Source organism: Symsagittifera roscoffensis, chromosome 3 (genome assembly GCF_963678635.1).
Source record: "Symsagittifera roscoffensis chromosome 3, txSymRosc1.1, whole genome shotgun sequence".
NCBI lineage: Eukaryota > Metazoa > Xenacoelomorpha > Acoela > Convolutidae > Symsagittifera > Symsagittifera roscoffensis.
The window spans coordinates 18,919,899-18,940,929 of record NC_087064.1 but is presented as its reverse complement, the minus strand read 5'-3'; the positions used below and the strand labels follow the sequence as shown (position 1 = coordinate 18,940,929).

General features: G+C 34.8%; 2 protein-coding genes across 4 annotated transcripts in view; both read right to left on the bottom strand.

Annotated features, from left to right (window-relative positions):
• Positions 1–10,725, bottom strand: part of LOC134841325 (transient receptor potential cation channel subfamily M member 1-like) — a 106,892-nt gene extending 96,167 nt beyond the window's left edge. The window contains exon 1 of one of the 3 annotated variants that reach the window (XM_063857239.1): positions 10,628–10,725. Coding sequence is in view for 1 of the 3 variants with exons in the window: in XM_063857236.1 (XP_063713306.1) it covers positions 3,473–3,477 (5 nt within the window). In the remaining 2 variants the exon portion in view is untranslated. Of the gene's footprint in view, positions 1–3,472; positions 3,681–9,961; positions 10,098–10,627 lie in introns of those variants that run through there. The other 2 variants (XM_063857237.1, XM_063857236.1) reach the window with 2 other exon arrangements.
• Positions 10,726–12,284: 1,559 nt separating this feature from the next.
• LOC134841175 (uncharacterized) lies at positions 12,285–20,462 on the bottom strand (the record flags this gene model as incomplete). The annotated part of the gene is given in 5 exon segments (XM_063856996.1): positions 12,285–12,989; positions 13,494–13,613; positions 16,146–16,346; positions 16,810–17,013; positions 20,289–20,462. Coding segments are annotated over 5 exon segments (910 nt in total), but the record flags the coding sequence as incomplete, so codon positions are not given.
• Between the last annotated feature and the right edge of the window lie 569 nt (positions 20,463–21,031).

Genomic DNA, 21,031 nt, shown 5'->3' with positions numbered 1-21,031 from the left:
TTGCACATTGAGAAGAATATGTATCTGGGTCAGATGAACCTGTGGACTAAAAAAACTAGACGACAAATAAGTTAGGCAATTTTTATATAACTGAACTTAGACGATAATAGCTCATTGTGAATTTAAGGCCAAAATTTGAACTTTTCCTACAACACAGCACTGATCAAATTTATTATTGTAAATTTATTATTATTTATAAAAACGAAAAATATAATACACTTTTCAGATGCCTAAGTTATGCAACTGAGACATTAATAGCCAGATTTGTGGTTGGAGAATCAGCGTTTATTCAACCAAAAATTAATTTATGAGATAGTGAACAACCTTCACGCATTTTGCAAGCAAGTCATTAACTAAATTCTCTAATTTTTTGATTGTCCTTTCGCTTGTCGTTCAATTTTCTAAAGCCCGTAGCTTACGTATCGCACTCAATTCAATTCAAGTGACCCTGATGGCTATTTAAAGGGCTTAGGAAAGTAGACAACCAGCAAAATAAGCGATCAGATAGCAACGAGTTTTAGGCAATAACTTGCGTGCAAAATGCGTGAAATTTTTTTTTTGCTTGGAAATGACAAGTTTTTTTGGCACTGGTTCTCCAAGCCTAAGTCAAGTAATTAAAATCTTAGTTGTATAAGTAATGCATTTTAAAAATGTACTTTATTTGAGATTAAAAATTCATAATCAATTCACCATAAAAAGTTTGATCACTCCTCTGATAATTAACTTTTTTTGTTTTCGTTTAACTTCTTTGTAAGCAAAACATTTTGATGGCCCAGTTCTTGTCGTCTAAATTCAAAAAAGTTTGTCTAATTTTATTTATTGCACGGTTGATAAATTTGCTAGTCGTCTAATTTTTTAGGCCCCGATGACAACATATGCGGAAGAGCTTCTTATAACAGCTATCAACAGCTGATAACTGGATAAAATTACGCTCATCAAAAAAAATACAATTCGACAGAAGACCAAGTAATATCAGAAGTTCTGAAAAAGTGCTAACCTCATGCGCGAAACGATGAATATGCAAAAACTTACCTCCAGTCAATCAAGGTTCTTTCCTCAAATGACGGTTTTTTTGCTTATTCTCATAAATTTTACTATTAATGAATTCCGAAAAATGACCGGTAAAATTGAAACGAATTCAGTTTTTTGCGCATGAAGGAATCCAGCGTTCTAGCGCATTCAATTCAAACTTGAGAGTAATTTCTGATTTTAAAGGCGCCAGCGCGTATGAGTTTGGAATCTCTGAGAGCGACATTGATAATTGTTTTGATGTGCAGACTGCAACAAAGAAAAAACTTGAGAGATTTTCTGTCAAATTAGAATTATAAATATAAATATATGCACCAAGATGAAAAAACATTGCCTTCAAAGTGACACCTCGAAAATTTTCAAACTATCCTTAAACCTTCTGAAACAGAAAATCAGAAGAGTATAGCAGAATTTCACCATGAATTTGCAACTACAACAAGTCAATGTTGTTTATTTGCAGGCCATAGCAAGAAAGTTAGTTAAGACAAGGTTTCATATTCTTTTAGTCACATATATGTATGATTCCCTACTCTATTTTTTGTGCCTGAAACTGAGCGAAAACAAAACAACTATGCTGCCTAGTTTGGTTTCTATTCAATAGAACGCACTCGTTAGATTTTTTGTGTTTCTGATATCTTTTAATTTGATTAATCAAACTTGATACCAGATGTTTTAGCAGCTATTTTTTGTGACACTATTCATTAAAAATACTAAAATAGCTAATTCAACAAAACTTTACAACACATTTTTGGAAGATTAAAAGTAATTGTTTTCAAAACGGCCAGACACATCTGTAGCTTTTTGCCGGAAGAGCTCATTATCATTAGACAGAAAATTTTCTATCTAAAGAAGAATTTGCATTTTTCAGTGAGAAGAATGAATAAGACTGCTCATATCAGGCCAAGCCTTGTAGGTTCGGACTGCGTTTCAAGGTCTCAAGGTCAGTGTTTGGTGTAAAAATAATGATGAATTTACCAAAAAAAACTGATATATGAAGTAAAATATCTTTCATCCTAGTAACGCAGCTTTATAAAAAAAATAGACAGTTTTACCAAATTTGGAATAACTTTTTGACGGATTAAACTTCCGCTTACGCGTTAATAGCACGAAATATATTGCGCGTTAATAGTCTCAAATCGACTAGATTGGCAGTCTTTGAACCTTCATAACTTAACAAAAAATGATCACTACTGAAATGATTACTTTTAATATGGGCTCAAGACAACAATACTTTTCAAAGGGATTCAAAAACTCCGACAAAAATGACTAGTTAGAAAGTCGAAAATTGTCTCGTGAACACAAAACCAGCCGTGCCCAATTATTTTGCCAGTTTTTCGAAAGTTGGAACAATAAACTCTATTAAACCGTAAAAACCTTGTTCGCGATCAAAATTGACAAAGCTTACGATCTATCAGTTTTTTTTGAAAAAAATTGTCATCACACATGTATAAGTTTAAGCATGACAAGCATGTAATTAAGGTCCAATTTGGCAAAATGCTCAGCAAACAAATAATCATGCTAATAACTAAAAGAAAACTAAAAGATTAATAATTGTATTCTAAATAATGATAGTCATAATAGTCATAGTAAAAAAAAAATTGAAGGTAATAAGAAAGAAAATGGTTTTTGTCAATGTTTCGATAATCTTAACAACTTTTTGTTCAAATATTGTTCATCGCAAAATAAGGTTCAAAGCGGAAAACTAAAAAACGCTCGGTTTTCCTGTATTTGTTTAAGCGAGCTAATCGAAGATGTTTTAAGCTTTGCATATAATTGTTTTAAGTTTTGATTGATCCTTAGCGCCTTACTTGCTACTCTTTTCTCGGTATGGAAAGTCAAACAAAAATTGAAAATCAGTAGCTTAACTTACTTTTTTTCATTAAAACGTACTTGTGATAATTGTGTTTCTTGCTGGTACTTTTTACAATGATTAAAGTCTAATGTTGAAAATTTCTATAGCCTTATGATGTGATATCATTAGATTTTTATCAATATTACCGATAATAATTTCAAAAAGAAGTTTTTTCGAATAGGTCGTAGCGTAAATTAAAATAATTGGAATAGCGAACGTTTTATTAAAAATTTGTGATTCAGCAAAAAAAAAACTAGGGTGCCTAATTTAAAGAAATAGAAAACCCAGCTTCCCTTAAACTACCACTATCATATTCCAATTATTATTTTTCCAAAATGAGATCAAAATTTTTATTTAAAAAAAATAATAGTACTATGCATAGCTTTAATTTCCCAATTTCGTCAATTTTATTTTTTAAACCCCCATCAAAAATGATCAGGGAATTTCGTCAATTTTATTTTTTAAACCCCCATCAAAAATGATAAGGAGAATCACCTTATGAAACCTTTTAACAGTGAAAACTATCCAATTTCTAAAATGTTCTTAAAGATCTGGAAAAATGTTAACAACAACTTAACGGTTGTTACTTACATCATGTCACCTCTTGGAAGCTCGGTAAGGAAACAAAATAAGAATTATTTTAGTTAAATGACTCTCAAACTGAAAATGTTACAATTAAAGAAGTTTGCGGCCTTATTTCAATTTGTTGTCATATCACCTGTAGGGCGAAACTATTGGGGGGTATGTCCGCTCCAATTATAAAGAAGACATTCTGAGAGAAATGAAGTGTTTGTTCAGAGTACACTACTGAGTTGGTTGCTAACAACACTCAACTCTGGGTAGTTTATCCAGTCTCAAAAAACTTACATGTTTAGACAACACTAAGAACTGAGTTGATAAAATGTTTATTCATACAGGTTAGGGCAGATAAACTGGAGCCGAAATTAACAGGAAATATGCGAGGAAATCACAAGTCTAGAAAAACTAGTTGAGGGTATAATGAGACTACGGCTGTGGATATTTTCCGTTGGAGTTTTGATTTTTATGCTTTGTTTTGCGAAGCACAGGAAAGGAAATTTAGGGATACGGGCCAGGTTTTTCGCCCCCAGGCATGGAATTAAACTAAATTTGCTTCTATTTGACCAAGCAAGGATCAAAGAAGCCTGTAACCAACTAGGAAAAATCATAATTGTTCATCCCTTATATGCTAATGAAAAACCTAGAGGAATACCAATCGCCATTAATAATAATGTCAAACACGATTTCAAGGTTAATTTTGATGGCTAAAAAATCGGGCATATAACCAAATTTTCTCACCCATAGCTGGCGGAAACAACCAAGATGCTTTTTAAAGCTAATGAAAGAAATGTAAGTAAGGTAAAGATGCTATAAAAATTTCAACCTAAACTGGAAGCTTACCCGGGTTGCCCACCATAGAAGATAATGCGCAACCATGCACATCCATGCATGATTTGCATGGAAAATGACTAATCATACGCAGCACAACCAAAATTGACGAAATTTTTGTATATTTCGAGGTATATTTGCATTTTCAAATTTTGAGGGGGTAAGCTGAGAACATACTTTTTACTTTTGGAAAAAAATGCGTGAAGATTGGTGAACGCATGGTGCGACGTATGGTTGCACATTTTGGTTAACCCGGGTAAGTAATATAACTTTTATCGAGATTAATCATTCGCTATGCAACCTATCGGCTTAACTTAGATTGTTTTAGGGCTACCAACTCTGCTCAAGTAGAAGGAGCTTTACGCAGGCCTTGAATAATTATGGTAACCTTCTTCCAAGTGGCGAAAAAGTTCCCACAAAAGTAGTTTGGAGCACTGTATCTACAAATTGATCTAATCTTGATCTGAACTCAAGAAAAGGATATGACGATTGCTATATACTCAATATAAGCTCTGGTAATTACATTTCAAATTGCTACTTGAGTAAAGAGAGCAAAAATTACATAAAGGAGATGAATTTCATACAACCTTTGTTTACATCTGAGTCACAAAATTAACAGAAAAAAGTAAGAAGAAATCTATTGCCTAATTATGAAATTGGCGTGTATTAGCACATTATGAAGCATCTTTTGAAATGAAAAAAGTAATACGAAAGCATTCAGTTATAGGTCCAAGAGATTTGTTGAGGCCGGAAATTTTTTCCATTTTTGAACTAAAATGAAAAATCCGAGCTTTTTCAAAACGAGATTAAATGTTAACATCCGCACCTTATTTGAGTCAAAATTAAACAAAAAGTACGAAAAGTCACAGCTAATGAGGTAGAAACAAAAAAATTTGCACCTTAAAAGATCACATGAAAACATCTATTGTTTATAATTTTCTCTTGCTGAGAGTTTTTGCTGGCGCCAACAACGCGGCCCTAGTTCTCGCTGGAAAAATTTTGATGTCGATCGGCGCTAAATTATGAAGATCGGCGCTAAATTAAGAAGATGCTTTTTCTACATGCCTGTTGAACTTTTGATTGTTGCCATTGGAATAACTCCGTCTTTTGCAGGAAATCTTTTAATGACTCGTATTAAGCAGAGTTTTATCTTCTTCCTCTTGATAGTTTTAACTAATGTTTTATAACTACTTGGCAGCACCTTCAAAGTTAGTATCGTTGACACTCAGAATTGTGGCTGGCTGCCCTCATTGTGCAATGACTTTTGAGAAGGACGCTTTGTCAAAGGAATGTGAAATCTCGATTTCTATTGCTCGCATTGCGAGACATGTGATTAGGCAACCTCATCGTTTCGAGCTTCTTCCCAGAACTTTTACTTCAATTGGTCAAAAATATTCTACTCCAGTGCTGGCGACAAGGATCATACCAGCGCTCACCCGTTCTGAAGGCAGATCAGACATTTTAGGTTGATATGACGCGACTTCGCGCTTTCGGTTCCTCACAGAATGATAATTGTTTTGTCTAAACACAACTGTGACTAATTATCCAGTACAACACTTCTAACATTTTCCGTTCTTTCATGTGCATTTTTCAGCGCTCTTTGTCCAAAAACAATTAAACAGACTTAATTTTTTGCCTACAAAATGATTGAATTTTTTTTGTAAGTCCGATTTGAATGCTTGAATCTTCCTTTTGAGAGCAAAAAATCTACGGCTAAATAAACAGGACACATCAGATGATTTTTCAGACCGATGCTTGGGTAGAAACTTGGCGGTTCATTCATTGCTGTTGCAAATCCACTTTCAGAGACTGAATCCCCTGTTTACGAGACAATCGACGAAATCCTTGTACAATGTTCTACCTTACCGTACACCACTCGTAGTGATTTCATTAGATAATCTATGTAAAATTGTTGACTCTCTTTGTATTTTAGGATGTTTCCATTTTTCTGGGAAGCTCTATTTCCGCTCCAGTATAACTATAGCTTCTTTTGCTTTCATTCGCTAATAGTGAATGAACTCGAAGCGTCCAAAATTGTTTTCTCCCACAACGGTTTCAAAACACTTCAGCTTTCACTAGTGTGGGAAAATCACTGAAGCGTTCTTGTTGCCTGGTGGTGAGAATTGTGACCGGTGTGACCGTTTCGTCAGATTCGGTTTGCTTAGAGAAGACTTGGTTGAAGGTGCCTAGCTAAAAATGGCCGGTATAGCACAGCGGGCCTTGATATTCAATCACTTGTGTTCGAATGCAAAATAGTCATTAATGTGGTTCCAAAGTCGACTGGATTGTCCGCATCAGATCGTCATTTGTGGAAGTTTCCAGAACCACCGCTGTTTTTTTTGCTTTCCGTGAGAAGAACAAATTGGGAGGAGCATTGTGGTTTAATCGATTCAATGGTTTGTTTCATCAAATTAAAAATCATGCTGATTTGAAATTGTGACAGAGACGGGCTATACGATACTGACTCAGCGGTTCCACTTGGCTTTTTCCGATCACAATCGAAATGTCGGCTTCGCTGTCATCTTTCCCATATAATTGATTCAAATTACTTTGCATCGATTGAAGCTAAGTAGCTGCTCGTGTTTTTCTTGTCCTATCGTCTTGGTGTTGCAAACCGTTTGATTTCCTGTTATTCAATAGTCCAATTGCCAATTTGTTCAGCATTATTTGGTTTAAGCTCTTTGTCCCTTTATTACCCATTTTTTTCTAAAATTGATCAAATTTCATTCTCATTCTCATTGAAAAGAACATTAGACCCTAAGGGGTCAAAAATGCCGGAAAATTGAGATTAACCTCTCCCGAAATTCTTTGAGGAAAAATTCCCGAGAGTTGTTGTAAGTTGGTATCTTCTACGTTTTTTTCGATGGCAAAGTTTTTGCTTGATTCCTCAGACCAGTGCTCGTGTAGAAACTCGGCTATCTATTTTATGCTGCTGCAAATCCACTTTTGGAGACTGAGTTCCTTGTTTTCGAGATAATCAACGAAATCCTTGTACAATTCTCAAGTTTGCCGTATGCCGCTCGTACTGCTTTCAATGGATCATCCATGTGAAAACTCAGTGTTGGCTTTCTATGCAATTGAAACTGAATTACATTGATCTGTTCTTGCTCTGATTTATCATACGTTGGAGAACTTTTTGCATAAAACAAATCTTTGGTATTCGAAAGGTCGTATTTTTCAATTGTTGTCGTTCCTCTGAAGGAACCGCAAAAAATAGCATTTTATAATTGTCACGGAAAATTGAAAAAAAAAACATTGCAACACTGTCTGCTGGCTCTTATGTCATTTTCTGGGAGCCGATATATTATTCTTAGCACACAACTGACTCCTTGTATGATAACTTTCTGTTCATAAGTTTTGACTGTCTCTTGATATCCTGTTTTCAAGTTTGAGTCTTTTTGAAGCCTTCTTTCTAGAGCTGAGTTGTTCATCAACTGATTAGAAAATTTTGGATGAACCGATTTTTTCATTTTTGCAGAGCAGAAACCTTGTATCTTTCTCCATCAAAACTAGTGGTTTCTTGGAAGATAAACTTGGCCATTTTGTCTGATTTTGATCAACTTTTTAAGGAGCAGTTAGATGCGTATGACTCTATATCCCACCAACTTTCCACTTGTTCTGCCAGAGGATCGGCTGTGACGTCTAAATGGGAAGATACTCTGATTGTCCCAGTTAGTTTCCCAGCTGCCCAACCCAGCAAAGTTCCTACTGCTCAAGGATTCTGAGACCCAGCTGATATATATATGAGGGTTTTATTGGCCTAAACACGTCTTGCCGAGGGATAGAGTCCCATTGTATTTTGATAGAGAATCAATAAGAAGCAGCCAGAGATGCTTGTATCGTCTTTTGAATTCAGTATAATCGGTTTGGTTGGAACCAATTTTATATGTAAGGTCCGTGAATGACTGAACAGTTTTCACCACTTCTCTGTTGCCAATTGCACTGATGAGGGTTGCCTCTTGGTCTAATTCCAAATTAGCTGGTCCATGAATCCTGGCAACGCTCATTGTCATTTGCGTTTCTCTGGAATATTTCACCAAAATTAGACAAAACTGTTTCTTCTGTATTCTTGTTATTGATACTAGAGACAAGCACTTTGTTGAACTGTGACGTTCAGCTGCTTCTAAGCGAAAACGACAAAACCGACCAAGCCTCAGAACCTTGATTTAACTGGTCCTTGCGTTGGACAGTTTGGTCCCTCATGGTTTTCTCATGCAGGAGCCGGTTATGCTTTTTGTGCATCCATCAATGCCACATTGACGTGCCACATTGCAACTTGATTTGAGTCTTGATTGAGTCATGAATTTTGGCAATTGACACATCTTTGAATTGGGATCAAATGATTCTACAGTTTGCTCAGTTTTTTTCTCTCGGATGTTCTAGGATGCACCGAGAAAGTCGAGTTTGTGGTTTTCTGTTTGTCTTTTTGTTTCTTTGAAACATTTAAAAATAAGGTGGAAACATCATCGCAAATCGTGAACAATATAAGAAGTTTGAATTAATTGTCTCAATTTATTGCTTTGAGAAGCTGATGAACTTAAGTTACACTCTATGCCGCCGAAAAACGGACAGCAGAATTGAAAAATTACTTTTCCCGGTCTCTAACAAAGGTCAAATTTGTTTTGTTGACACTTACGTTAAAATTCGTGGGAGCTCATACCAAAAAGTTTGACAAAATATTTATACAAACTACTGCTAATAAGGTACCTGTGCACGTATCGGAACAGTAATTTTTCCAAAAAATTTGCTGAACTAGTTCTTTTGTTGACCTTAGTTGATTCTTAGCGCAGTTTGATTCATAAACTTAAGCCGTTTTTCGACGCCGGGCCGAGTAAGTTTTTCATTTTCGTTATATGCCGTTTTTCAGCGGCTTAAGGTGTAAGTCAATTTCATCAGCTTCCCCTTAGAAATAATTTGAGACAATAATTAAAGTTCCTTTTTTTGCGAAGATGTTTCCTAAGCAATATCACCTCTAAAATAATTAGGAGTGACCGGAAATTTTACGCTTTCGAAACTAGATTTCGCAACGTTTGTCCCGGCTATGTTTTTTTTAAATAACTTGATCTAGCATGTGCCAAAATTTGAACCCTAAATCTTATATAGTTGCAGACAAGAAGGCGAAAATGTGAAAAAAAACTTCGTTTAATTGAAATCAAAAAGCGGCAACATTTTTGTCCCGTGACAGTATATCTGTGTCAACCAAACAGACGTTAGGTTGATCGGGACTTTTTTAAACTAAAAATTGGAACGATTTGGTCTAGATATGCGACAATTAAACGACAATTAACACTCATTTGATCTCAATTTTTTGTAGTTGGTGAAAAAAAAACCGCAAGAAAGTAAAGAAAAGAGCCAGTTTGAGGCTACTAAGTAAACTACTTTGTCTCGAACAGCCCATTTTGACATCTTTTGCTTTTCCTATTAATATAGGTTCAATTTTGTTCCAACCTTTTTAAAAATCATTTAGGGGAGATAACCGAAAAAAAACCCGATTGTTTTCGATGGAAACAATGGGCGTTAATTTTATTTCCAGAAATTTGATAATGTTTTTGCTACTTTGGTACCAGCAAAAAAACTGGTTGGCTCATGGTGAAATTTAATCGATCAATTTCCTTTACAATTTACAAAAGGTGCTCTTTTTTAGCTTAGAAAGACACAAAAAAAGTTGCTTACCTTTAGGTTACGTCAAGAATTCGATGAATGAGATACGGAATTATGGTAGCTGACTTAGTCGATTATTTTGAAATTCTTTGCAAAATAATTTGTTGGTGTAGGTGGACAATAAACGCGAGAGCAAAAAATTACAGGTGGCGCCGGTATTTTTGCTTTGTTCTTTTTTTTCGTCTTTTGCTTGCTTTGATCTTTTTTTTCCAACTTTTTAGCTGTAATTTGGTAGCTATTAAGCTATCGGTATAATTAAATTACAGGTCAAATAGAAAAGTGGGTGTTTAGTGAAAAATTTCAAAAATATTAAATAGACTTCATATTGACCTACTCTGAAGTGCTTTTATTTTGGGTTAAGTGTAGATTTAAAATATGGTAATGGGTGAATCGAAATGTTTTGTAATAATACGCAATAAGCAAATGCTTTATGTTTACGCTGGGATTGAAAAGCTGGGATTGTTTTTTCTAAATCAACACTTCTTAAAATGAAAATTCACACTAATTCGATGTAAAATAGGGGTTCTTTGTTAGTCGCTACAGTCTCTATTAAAATTGACAAAAAAGTTTTGAATTTTTTTCTAAGTTTTTTATTTGTAAGTTTTCCAAGTATTTTGCTGAATTTTGCGTTAAGTTTATCGAGATATTTGCGAAAAAGATTGCAAAGATAAAACTTACTGCAGAAGTTTTTTTCTCAATGGCTTATTTTGCTGTCGATGATTTTCATATGAAATAATTTTTCGTTAAAAATTAGAGGCTCAATTCAAAAAGAGTTTCACAACAGTACTAAAAAAAGCAACAGAAGCAATGAATGCAAATGAGGATAAATTAACATCGGCTCTTAAATTATAGACATCGGAAAAAGTTGCACTTGGGTCCTTCGGGAGTTCTGCCTTCATAGAGCATCACTATTTGATGTAATTTTTTGCCGTCCGACCATTGAACTTTATAGCGGCTTATAATACAATAAAAGAGAGGGAAGAGAACGAATCGAATCTTTTTTCGAAATCGAAATCCATAAAAGAAACAGAAAAATGTTGCTTCCTGTTTTTTGACATTCTGATACGAATCAACTTCAATTTTGCTAAGCAATTCACGATTTTAAAGTTCAAGTTGTTTTCGTGACCACGGCTAGACTCTCAAAACAGGCGTTGAAAGTTTGACAATCAATTGATCAATCAACTGAAAACCTTGCTATCTCTCCATTTAAAAAAATAAACAGAGCGTCAAGGAGGCAATACCTTGCCTTTGATAAACCCAATTCAATTTGACTGAAAAGACGAACAAATTTTTGACAGTTTTTTTGTCATTCTATTAAAAGGAATTTTTGAAATCCTACTACGAAGTTTTAAAATGTCAATGCTACTTTGTCAATTTTATGGTCTAATTTAAATGAATATTCAACATATGATGCTATAGGCGTAACGCGAATTGTTCGCAATTTGCACTCAAAGCCATTTGAAAATTGAGCTAAAGCCATCTAAATGGTCACATCAGTTGCTTATAAAACTCAAATTTTTACATTTTCCATCTGACTTTGGCTGTTTGTGGACGAAAAAGAAACGATCAAAATGTGAAGATATCAAAATAGTTCAACAAAATTGATTGAGAGCATTTACAGAGTAGTCGAGACGTTCAAAGCTTTGCCCTGATACACAATGATTCTTGCTTCATTTGCTCACTTTAGATGCATTAATTATATTTTTTCATAATAAGGGAGCGAAAAAAAATAAATTTTGGGTCATAAGAAGTTTTTTTTCTGGTGACTAAATTCTTTTAATGTAATGAAAACAGAAAGCATGAGTTTTCATTTTAGTAATATCTTAAATAAACACTTTATGCACGTTTTTAATACGATTTTTCTGACAGTATCAGTTTTTGCTTTCATATACTAAAAGTTCTTCTAATTTTTTCAGACAAACTTTAGTTTGAAATTCTTCTCTAATATTTTTTGCTATTTTCAGGGCAAATTAAAGCAAAAATTTGCATTCATATATACTTATATAATTATAATCCGAAACAATTTTGACGAAAGTAATTAAAATATTCAACCATTTATTTGCTATTTTTTGATGAGAGTTCCCCCTTTGTGTAATTTCTTTAAGAGTTTTAATGAAAAAACATTTTCAAGAAAAAAAAATTAGTAGTTTTTGGTCACTTAAAATTTCAAAAAATATATATTTGATTGTCAGTTCTTAATGAGCTTGCAGAGTCAAAGCTTAATTTTTTAAAGCTTTATGATGCAGTTCAAGCTCAAAGGCTACAAAAGCACGCCAAATAATAATGCTTTTACAGCGTTTTTGAAAGGTACACTAATTGAAGTTTAAAAAAACCGTCTGATTAGATGTGAATTATTAAATACACCAATAACATATATTTTGGTCTCGTTTCTCAAATTTTTTTCGCATAATTTCTAAGCTTTTGAATATCTGCGTGATTTCAATTTTTGAAGTGGTTTTGGAAGACAAGGAACCCGCTCATCTTAGTTCTCCGCGTTTTTTACTTTATTGTTGTTATAATGATCAGTTTTATTCAATTGAGTTTAGTCTATCCTGTCTCAACTTTACAAAGTTGGTTTCCTTGTTTAACAAAGTGTACAAAAGTTGACAAAACTACAGTAAATCGACCAATACATTGATAATTATGAGCGAACTTTTGCCAATGTAAATTTCTAAAGCCAAAAATCAAGTTAAGTTTCTGCAATGTCTGTTTATTTTTTCGGGTTCGGTGAGATGTTACTGTAATTATGTGCTGTAATGAGTATAAAAGAATAATAATTGTTTGTTTGTGTTCCATTTTTCCTCTTCATATTGGAGGGGTGTTGCAAGTTTATACGTGGAGGGCCCAGTCCAGTCTGAACCTCTCCGGGAGGTCTGCCTCGTCCTCGTATGTCTCGATGACGATGATGACGACCCCGTCTATCGCAGTGAACTCCAGTGCCCCCTGTGCCCCCTCCCCCTTCCCAGTGGAGATGAGGACCTCGGCGTCCTCCCGCACCTCGTAGACCTTCATGCCTGGGTGACGAGGCTCCACTTTGCACCTAAACATAGTTGGCATCTCATTAAAGCTGTTGACATCTTAACAACATCCCATGTGTCGGGCAAGTAATGATTTTTTTATGATCTGTTCGCCAAATGAAGTAAACCACTTGAGGTACGAGGGACGGTACCTCGAAGCATAGAATGCGCCCGCTGCATGATGTTGAAGCAAAAACTCCTATAAAATCAATTATGTGTTGAATTGGGGCAAAACAGCGGGCGTCTTAGATAAAGTAGCACATAACTCCGCAATTGTTCTTATTATCTATCAATAGTGTTCCAGAGCAGCAAACGCATTTAAAAAAATTATTTTTTTTTTCAAAAAAAACTTAAGTTGAGTTAGTCAAACCAAAATAAGTAACTTGAGATAGAATAGTTAGCATTATACTAAAAATCATAAAATATATAAATATAACATTAACAAATTGTTTTCAACTTTACATGGAATATTAATGACTGTTACATAAACAGCATTTGCAATCATTCTGTAATGGAGATTGGCTCACCCGAATTGGAGGAGTCCATCTGGGTTCTTGTAAATGACCTCCAGTGACCCCTTGGGCTTGGTCCAGCTGATGTAGCCCTTGTCTGAATTGAAGATCACCCGCTCGTCTTTGAAGTGCCCGCTGAAAAAAAAACATGTCAACTCAAACGTATTATTGCCGAGGGTTTTCGGTCAAACTATGCGTCATCGGGGTAAAATGTCTAAGAGGCTACGAATAAACGAAGTATTGCAATAGAGCATAAAAGAATAAAATTGTAAAAAAATAATGCAAAATGTTGCATTCCAACAGGTTTTTGGGTTCGATAATAATTTGGTTTGCTTAGAAATTGAGGATCAAAAATTTTCAGCAACTTATATCAAAAAAATAAGCACAATTATAATCTTAGTCAGTAGCGGGTTTAGGGGGGGGGGGGGGGAGGTGGGGCGGACGCTTCTTTTTCTTCTCCTCAAGGATTTGACCCCCTGACTACCCAAAGGATTGTCCCTTTGGTACTATTGTAACATCTCCCTTTTGGCGCTTTGTGGGGAGCTCGCGCCGAAAAACAACACCATTTATTGGTCAAAACTGTCCAAAAAAAGTCCAAAAAAGTCATATTTTTTGGTCTGTTTTTTAAAAAATTTTGCCTGCGGCGCAACCATTTTTGTCAAAATAGTCTTTATATTGTTCTACGGACTCTTTTCGACTCCCCCAGGTTTAAAATTTAAATTGTAAAAACTATTTTAACTTCGTCATAATGCAATAAACTTTGGCATGGTAAACAAATTAAAAATTGTGAACAGATTTGGTCTTCATACTTTACATTGATCGCGCATGTAGCCGATATAACATTTAAAACAGCTATGAATATGGTGAAATTGAAATGCGGAGGGAGGGGGGTGTTGAAAAGAGCTTTTTTAAGGAGTGCCCGGAAAATCAATTTGGCCTACGTAAAAAGTCGACAAATTTTTTGAAAATCCGCCCTCCCCCAACGAAAAAATCCTAGATCCGCCCCTGATTGTAGTCGTTATTTTGGTGCTACGTGTTTTTCTTCAATTTTTAACTGTGTAATAACGATTCGTAGCAAAACGATCAAGAAAATTTTAAACACAGAGGCGAAGCAGAGCTTCTCACAACTTGTGATGCAACCTAATCATAACAAAAAGCATAAGTCGAAAACACAAATATAAAACGTTGAAAAAACTAGGTGAATCAACATTTTTGTAGGTCCTGAGCAGAGATATCTAGGCCTCAGCTAAGGCTGGTGGTACGTATTTGATGTTTTTTGAATTTGTTATACAGATTTGGGACGAAATGCTTATTTTCGAAAGTTGGACATTGCCCCACAACCTTAAAAGAAGCGAGAAGAGTCAAAATTTTGTTTTCCCGAGGATCAAATTTTTCTCTTACAAAAAGTAAAGGAGTAGCTGCTTCTGCAGAAAAAACTTGCGCTGCCGCTTCTATCAATTGAATTTTCCATCTCAGATATGATAGGGTAGTTTTTAAGAAAATTCGAAAAATTTCTATAAAACGGTCAAAATTCAAAACGTTGACTTTCCGAAATCGGTAAAATTTTTCTGCTCAGAACAGGTCGTGGCCGGCAAAGTACAGAAGATTCTCAAAACCTGGTTACGCGCTTGAAAACTTAACCTGAGAATTGGCACTGTATTTTTCGAGCAGAGCAAGAAAACGTCTTAAAAACGGTCCAAAAATTTCACTTTTTGAAAGCTATTACTTCAAAAAAAACTAGGCGTAAGATTCTATCAAAGTAAGCCTCCAACAACATGTTGGGTCGATTAAACCTATGATATGAGTTTTCGCAGGAAGGTTTTCGGGAAAAGTCCGAAAAACGGTCAACAAATCAGAAAGTTGACATTTACGAAAATCACCATTTTTTCGCTTTACAAAATTCGGCGTGGTCGCTTTAGCAGAAAAGGTTTGACAGGTTAGTTCTCGAGCAAAACCAAAAAATCAAAAACGGCAAAAAATCAGAAGTTTGACTTTTCCGAACCCACTACTTTTTGTGTCAAAAAACATGGGCGCAGTCTTGTATGCAAATGAGCTTCCCATAGCCCGCTTTTTGGATTGAATCCACAAACTCAATTATAAGAGGGCAGTTTTTGGTTTGAATCATAAAGTTAAATAATCTCTCAAAAATCAAAAAATTGACTTTTTCCAGGAGAATAACTGTGTGAACAAATTGTGAGTAGCCGCAGGGGACCTTAGCTTCATTGAACCCACATTCTCATGCTTGGCAGTTAGTTTTTGAGAAAAATTTAAAAAGAGTTTAGGCGGTCTTTCTATGAAACATTTTTTTCGAAAATAGGTAGAAGGGTTTTTGAGAAAAAAAAACTTAAGTTTTAGGCCGACAGATTTTGAGCAGACACCAGTTGAGCCAAAAAAAACCTATTATGTAAAAAACGCTTAAAAGTTTCAAGTGCCCATGAAACTAATCTAGTAACTACAACCCAGCCAGTTGATAAATTTGAGTTTTCATGAAATTGAGCATGTCTGGTGAAAAGCATGTGAAATGATTCAACTGATTTTGTTAGACTAGTTGTTAACCCGAAAAAAAGGTCTACATTCCGATTTGATAACGTTTGCTAATCGTAAGCGTAATAAAGCATTTTTTTCTCTCAAAAATATGGCATCAGAATGCAGGAATGAATGACTCACTGTCCTTCCCACACTCCAGGGTCCCTGTCATTGTTCACTTCTCCAGGGTCGTGTTCGGACACCTCATTCAACATCTTCTTCTTCGGTCTAGTCTGGGGCTGGGGGGACCTAACAGTCGCCACAGTGTCCGCCACCTCACTTGGTGTGGCCTTCGCAACCTCTCCCTCCCCCTGACTATCAGGCAAATCCACCGTGTGCACCCTGACAACAAAAAAGGTAAAATGAAATCAATAGTTTTCAGAAATTGTTTTTCAACTGTTTTTTGTGGCATCTTTTTCCTTGTGAGCGACAATTGTCATTTAAAAAGTGCCTTTGATAGCAATTCATTTGGCTTGTTGTTTTTTGGAAAAAAAAGGCATTTCTGCTAAAAAAAAAGTACTTTAGACCGAAAGAACTTCGTTTTTATTGAAGTTGTTGAAGTAAAAACTCAGGTGAACACCAATTCTTCATTTCAGTCTGGTTTTTAGCTGAGACATAATGATCTAGAACACAACTAGGTAACAAATTCATAAAAATATAATTTTCGAAAAAAGAATAAACGACAAGTTTTTGAGCCACATGCCGCAACTAAACTGGGAATATTGAGTTTAAAATAATTGCACTCTTTTTATCCATGTTTATGTTTTTTTAATATTTTTAAGGAGAAAATAAATAAGGAGCCTACCGGGGATCGAACTTCTGTTTGTTCTTGGCCTCCTGCTCAATCCTCTCCCTCTCCTTCCTCAGCAGTTCTCTCTCCCTCTCTCTCCTCTCCTTCTGTCTCTCCCACTCCTCCTGCTGCAACTCCCACTCTTTCTCCCGCCTCCTCCTCTCCGCATCCCTCTCCCCCTTTCTGTCTGCATCTCTCCTGTCACGCTCTCTCTTTTCTCTAAATTCAAACAAAACAATAGTTGTAATCTGAGGAAGTCGAAATATGAAAAGGAAACTCGAAAATCTTCAAATGAGCCCGCACCCTACAATGACAAACTACCATGTTTTTCATCGATGTATGCAAGCAGTCAACTGCTGTTGTTCCAAGTTTCGAGAGAATGACAGAAAAAGTCAAGACGAAAGTACACTTTCGAACTAACAAGCTTTGACGGGGTTCTTGAAAAATATTGATGTCTTGAGCTCAAAATTCAAACGTTTTTTTTTTAACCTGTGGTAAATTTTTGCGGCGATATGATCTGGCACAAACAATTATTTACGAATGAATTGACGAAAATTAATTTTTGTAAACATTACATAATATATAGAAATGTATCACCTTTAAAGTACAATCCGTGTGGGCGGAGAGATTCGCCCAAAGTTTTCTAAAATTTTGAATTATTTGTTACAAGATTGTTTTTGAAAATTTCTCAATCTAAAAACCAATTCAGATACCAAAAGGCAGTCAAAACATGCAAAGTTTTGCTCATATAAAAGCAATCGTATGGTACTTGTTCTTCCTTGAGTAAAAAGATCTCTCATAATGTTTCCTGTCTCAAGTTTAATGTGAACTAAATTTCGGCATTCAGGTTTTAATAGCTTGACATGTCTTCCAAAAAACTAAACATAAACTGAGAAAATTTCCAATAAATCAAAATCTTTTAAAATGCCGAGCATTGAAAATTAGTGCTGAGAGTATCCGGTATGAAACCCAAAAATTTAATGGAATTATGGCTAAATACAAGGCTGATATCATTGTGACGTTTTTGAACAAGATGTAAAATAACAAACTTGGCTCCTTCAAATTCTAAACTTAAAAATCTGTTCCGCTGATTTGATGTTCTGATGGCTGGCGAAGTGCAAGTTTTACAAAATGACATATCATTAAAATCTTTCCAAATAAATTGTTTTCGATTAGCTACATCAATAACATTTGTTTCAGTACAAAAGATCAGATTTACTCTGAAATTTCAGACATAATCAAAAACATTTTAGTCAAAATAACCTAGCTGCAGTTTTTCAAGCGCAGCAATGTTTCGACGGCGTTTTTAAATTTAAGTTGGTCAGTAAGCAACAAAAGTTAAGCGAACTAATTACGTCTCAAAACGGTTCTGCGCAAGTAGCACAAAATTTCGTTTTTTTTTCTGCGAGATAAAAAGAAATGAACGAACAAAAAGAGCTGATTTGAAAAACAGTTTTTGTAGAAAATTAACTACAAAAACAAACAAAAAATTGCTATAAATTCAAAAATTTACAAAAAGTGTTTCCAACTTTTTTGCAGAAGATTTTTGAATTTTTAAGCTTTTGATTCCTAAATAAAACAACCACAAACATTAACTTTAATAAACTCAAATAATATTTTCAAGACTTGAAATCAGCATAAATAAGCTTTTGTAAGCCTACAAACTCACCTTATTACCTTGAAGTTAGAACAAAAAACAAAAATTTTAAGCTGGTTTTTCTCGACACTGAGAAAAATTTTTCTAAACTTTTTCTATAATCGTTGGAATCACGACTAAAAGCGCTTTAATATGATATATCACCCAACTCATTCCAATGATGTTTTGAGGCACCTAATTTTTTCCAGAAAACAAAACAAAGAAGAAGAAAAAACTAAAACACACCCGAATACAAAGTTCCTCCACGTTTTTCAAATGGTCGGATTAAAAACTAAAATTTAATTAAAAATTTCGAATCTTTTTTGCTTTTAGTGCGATGCGTTATTTGAGATTTATACAAACAGGTAGAAACTAAGTGAATTAGATAAAATCGACATCATTTGTCTTTTAAAGAACGACAAACACAATTAAAAAGAAATAAATCAAAAAAAAAAATTTGAATCAAGTTTCTATGTTTTTGGACACTAATTATAAGTTTTTAAAACTTTTATTGTCACCGGAGCAGAAAATTGTAACTCCAAAACAAGTTTTGTTAGTTATATTTTTTGTTTGACCCAAAGTCCAAATAAAAGTAAATTATCATATAACTATCGTTAATTGCTCAAAAATAGACAAGAAATCAAAAACTTCGTGCCCGTTTTTCAAAAACTAATTTTGAATTTTTAAAAATCGTTCAAAACCATGTCCAATGACTATTTGTGGTATCTGATTTTTCGTGGAAAACAAAAAAAAGAAAAAACTAAAACACACCCGAATTCAAAGTTTTCTCCTCATTTTCAATTGTCGAAACACCAACATGATAGCGTATATAAAGCAGTAATTAACCAGTGCTTTGCGTTTGCAACACACTGATACTTGACAAAACACTGATTTTGCTAGGTTCCAGATCGGCTTAAAATTGTGAAGGATCATAAAAAATTTTGTACAGAAGGCTTTTGAATGGCTTTGGGGTGATAACCTGCTCTTATTTTTGTATACAATCCTACCCTGTTGGTAAGCTGTTTTTTTGTTGATTTTTTTTATTTTGACTGTTTTGTCCGGGACTGTTTTGTACGTGAAATAAGTGAGTCTAACTTTCCTATTATGTATTTTATTAAATATATCATAAAAAAGAAAAAAAGCAAATAGCATAAAATAAGTTGTTGGTTATAAATACTGTTTAGTAGAATAGAGCACTTCAGAGCTGAATTTTAAAGTAAAAGCAAGTATTTTGGTCAAGTTGTTCACAAAAGATCCAAACATTGTGCGCTTTCATAGAGTCCGATTTTCAAATTGGATTTTTTTTGTCTTGACCTGTATTCCAAAAAAGAGTTGGGAAAATGTTTAATTATCAATTTCTTTTTTTATTTGTACAATATTTTTAGCAAATTGAACTGTGTTTGACTTCTGCGCTATTTACAGCTTGTTATTGTCAATTGACCTTGTTTTGAGTGAATTTTGGAAAAGAACAGCTTTGGTCGAGACATTCAAAACATCGAAATTCGATCAAGATGGTCGAAACGTAACGTGAGGACCTCCCTCGACCCGTGCCGTCAAACATCACTTTGTTTTAAGCGCTATTAGAAATCCATAAATTGTCAAAACTTACTACAAAAAACGTTAAAATATTTATGAAAAATTCTTGGAAATTAGTCATTGTTCCAATTTACATAAAACTTACGCAAATTCGAAACATTTTGATAAACGTTTTGGATTCCAGCCTCAAACTTTACAATTTGACTATAAATCCCTTCGGTCTGTTGTGGTGTTAAAAGTTTTTTCAAAAACCTAAGAAAAAGGCTCAACATCCATTGATGACATTGTTTCAAGCAACAGATGTCTTTTTGATGATTCCTACCTTTCCCAGTCACTGTCGATGCGTCTCATCTCCGCCTTCCTCTCCAACTCCCTCTCCTTCCTCCTCCTCTCCCGGTCTCTCGCCTCCCTCTCGTACTCCTCCATCCACTTCTGCTGTCTCCGCTTGTTCTCCGCCGAGTAGCCCTTCGCATACTCCGATAGGAATCCCAGGTCCCTTACACAGAACCATCAAATAAACCATCGCTCATTAATTAGAAGGGTTGCGATAGCATACAGAAAGTGAAGTGAGAAAGACATACGCACACGCAAGCATACAAACAAGTCCAATGATTAAAGACATAGAGAAGAAAACAAAAAATTATGATTTTGATCACACTTCAAAATTTGACTACTCCTTATTTCAGTGCACTTAAAAAGGGGCATTTCGAAGAAAAGCAACTTAATGTAGAACCTAGGTTACAGATTTTAACTAATATTTTTTTATTTGTGGTGATTTTTTTTATGTAGTTCCTGCGAATCGCAGAGGATCTATCAGTAGGCCTTTACAGTCCTGTCAAGGATAGTCCATTTGTATTATCTCCCCACATTCCAGACTGTGTTATTGTGTTGAGCGAAGCTGTTTTTTGCGACTCGAGGCCGTTTTTTTGCGTCTAGAAGTTTAACGTGTTACCACTATTGCAGCCAATTTTGGTCAGGTTGTGGTAGACCTGAAGCTAGAGGTCAAGTGAGAGCTCGTCCTCACACGCCATCATTGTCATGGCATGGGATCAAATACACGATCTG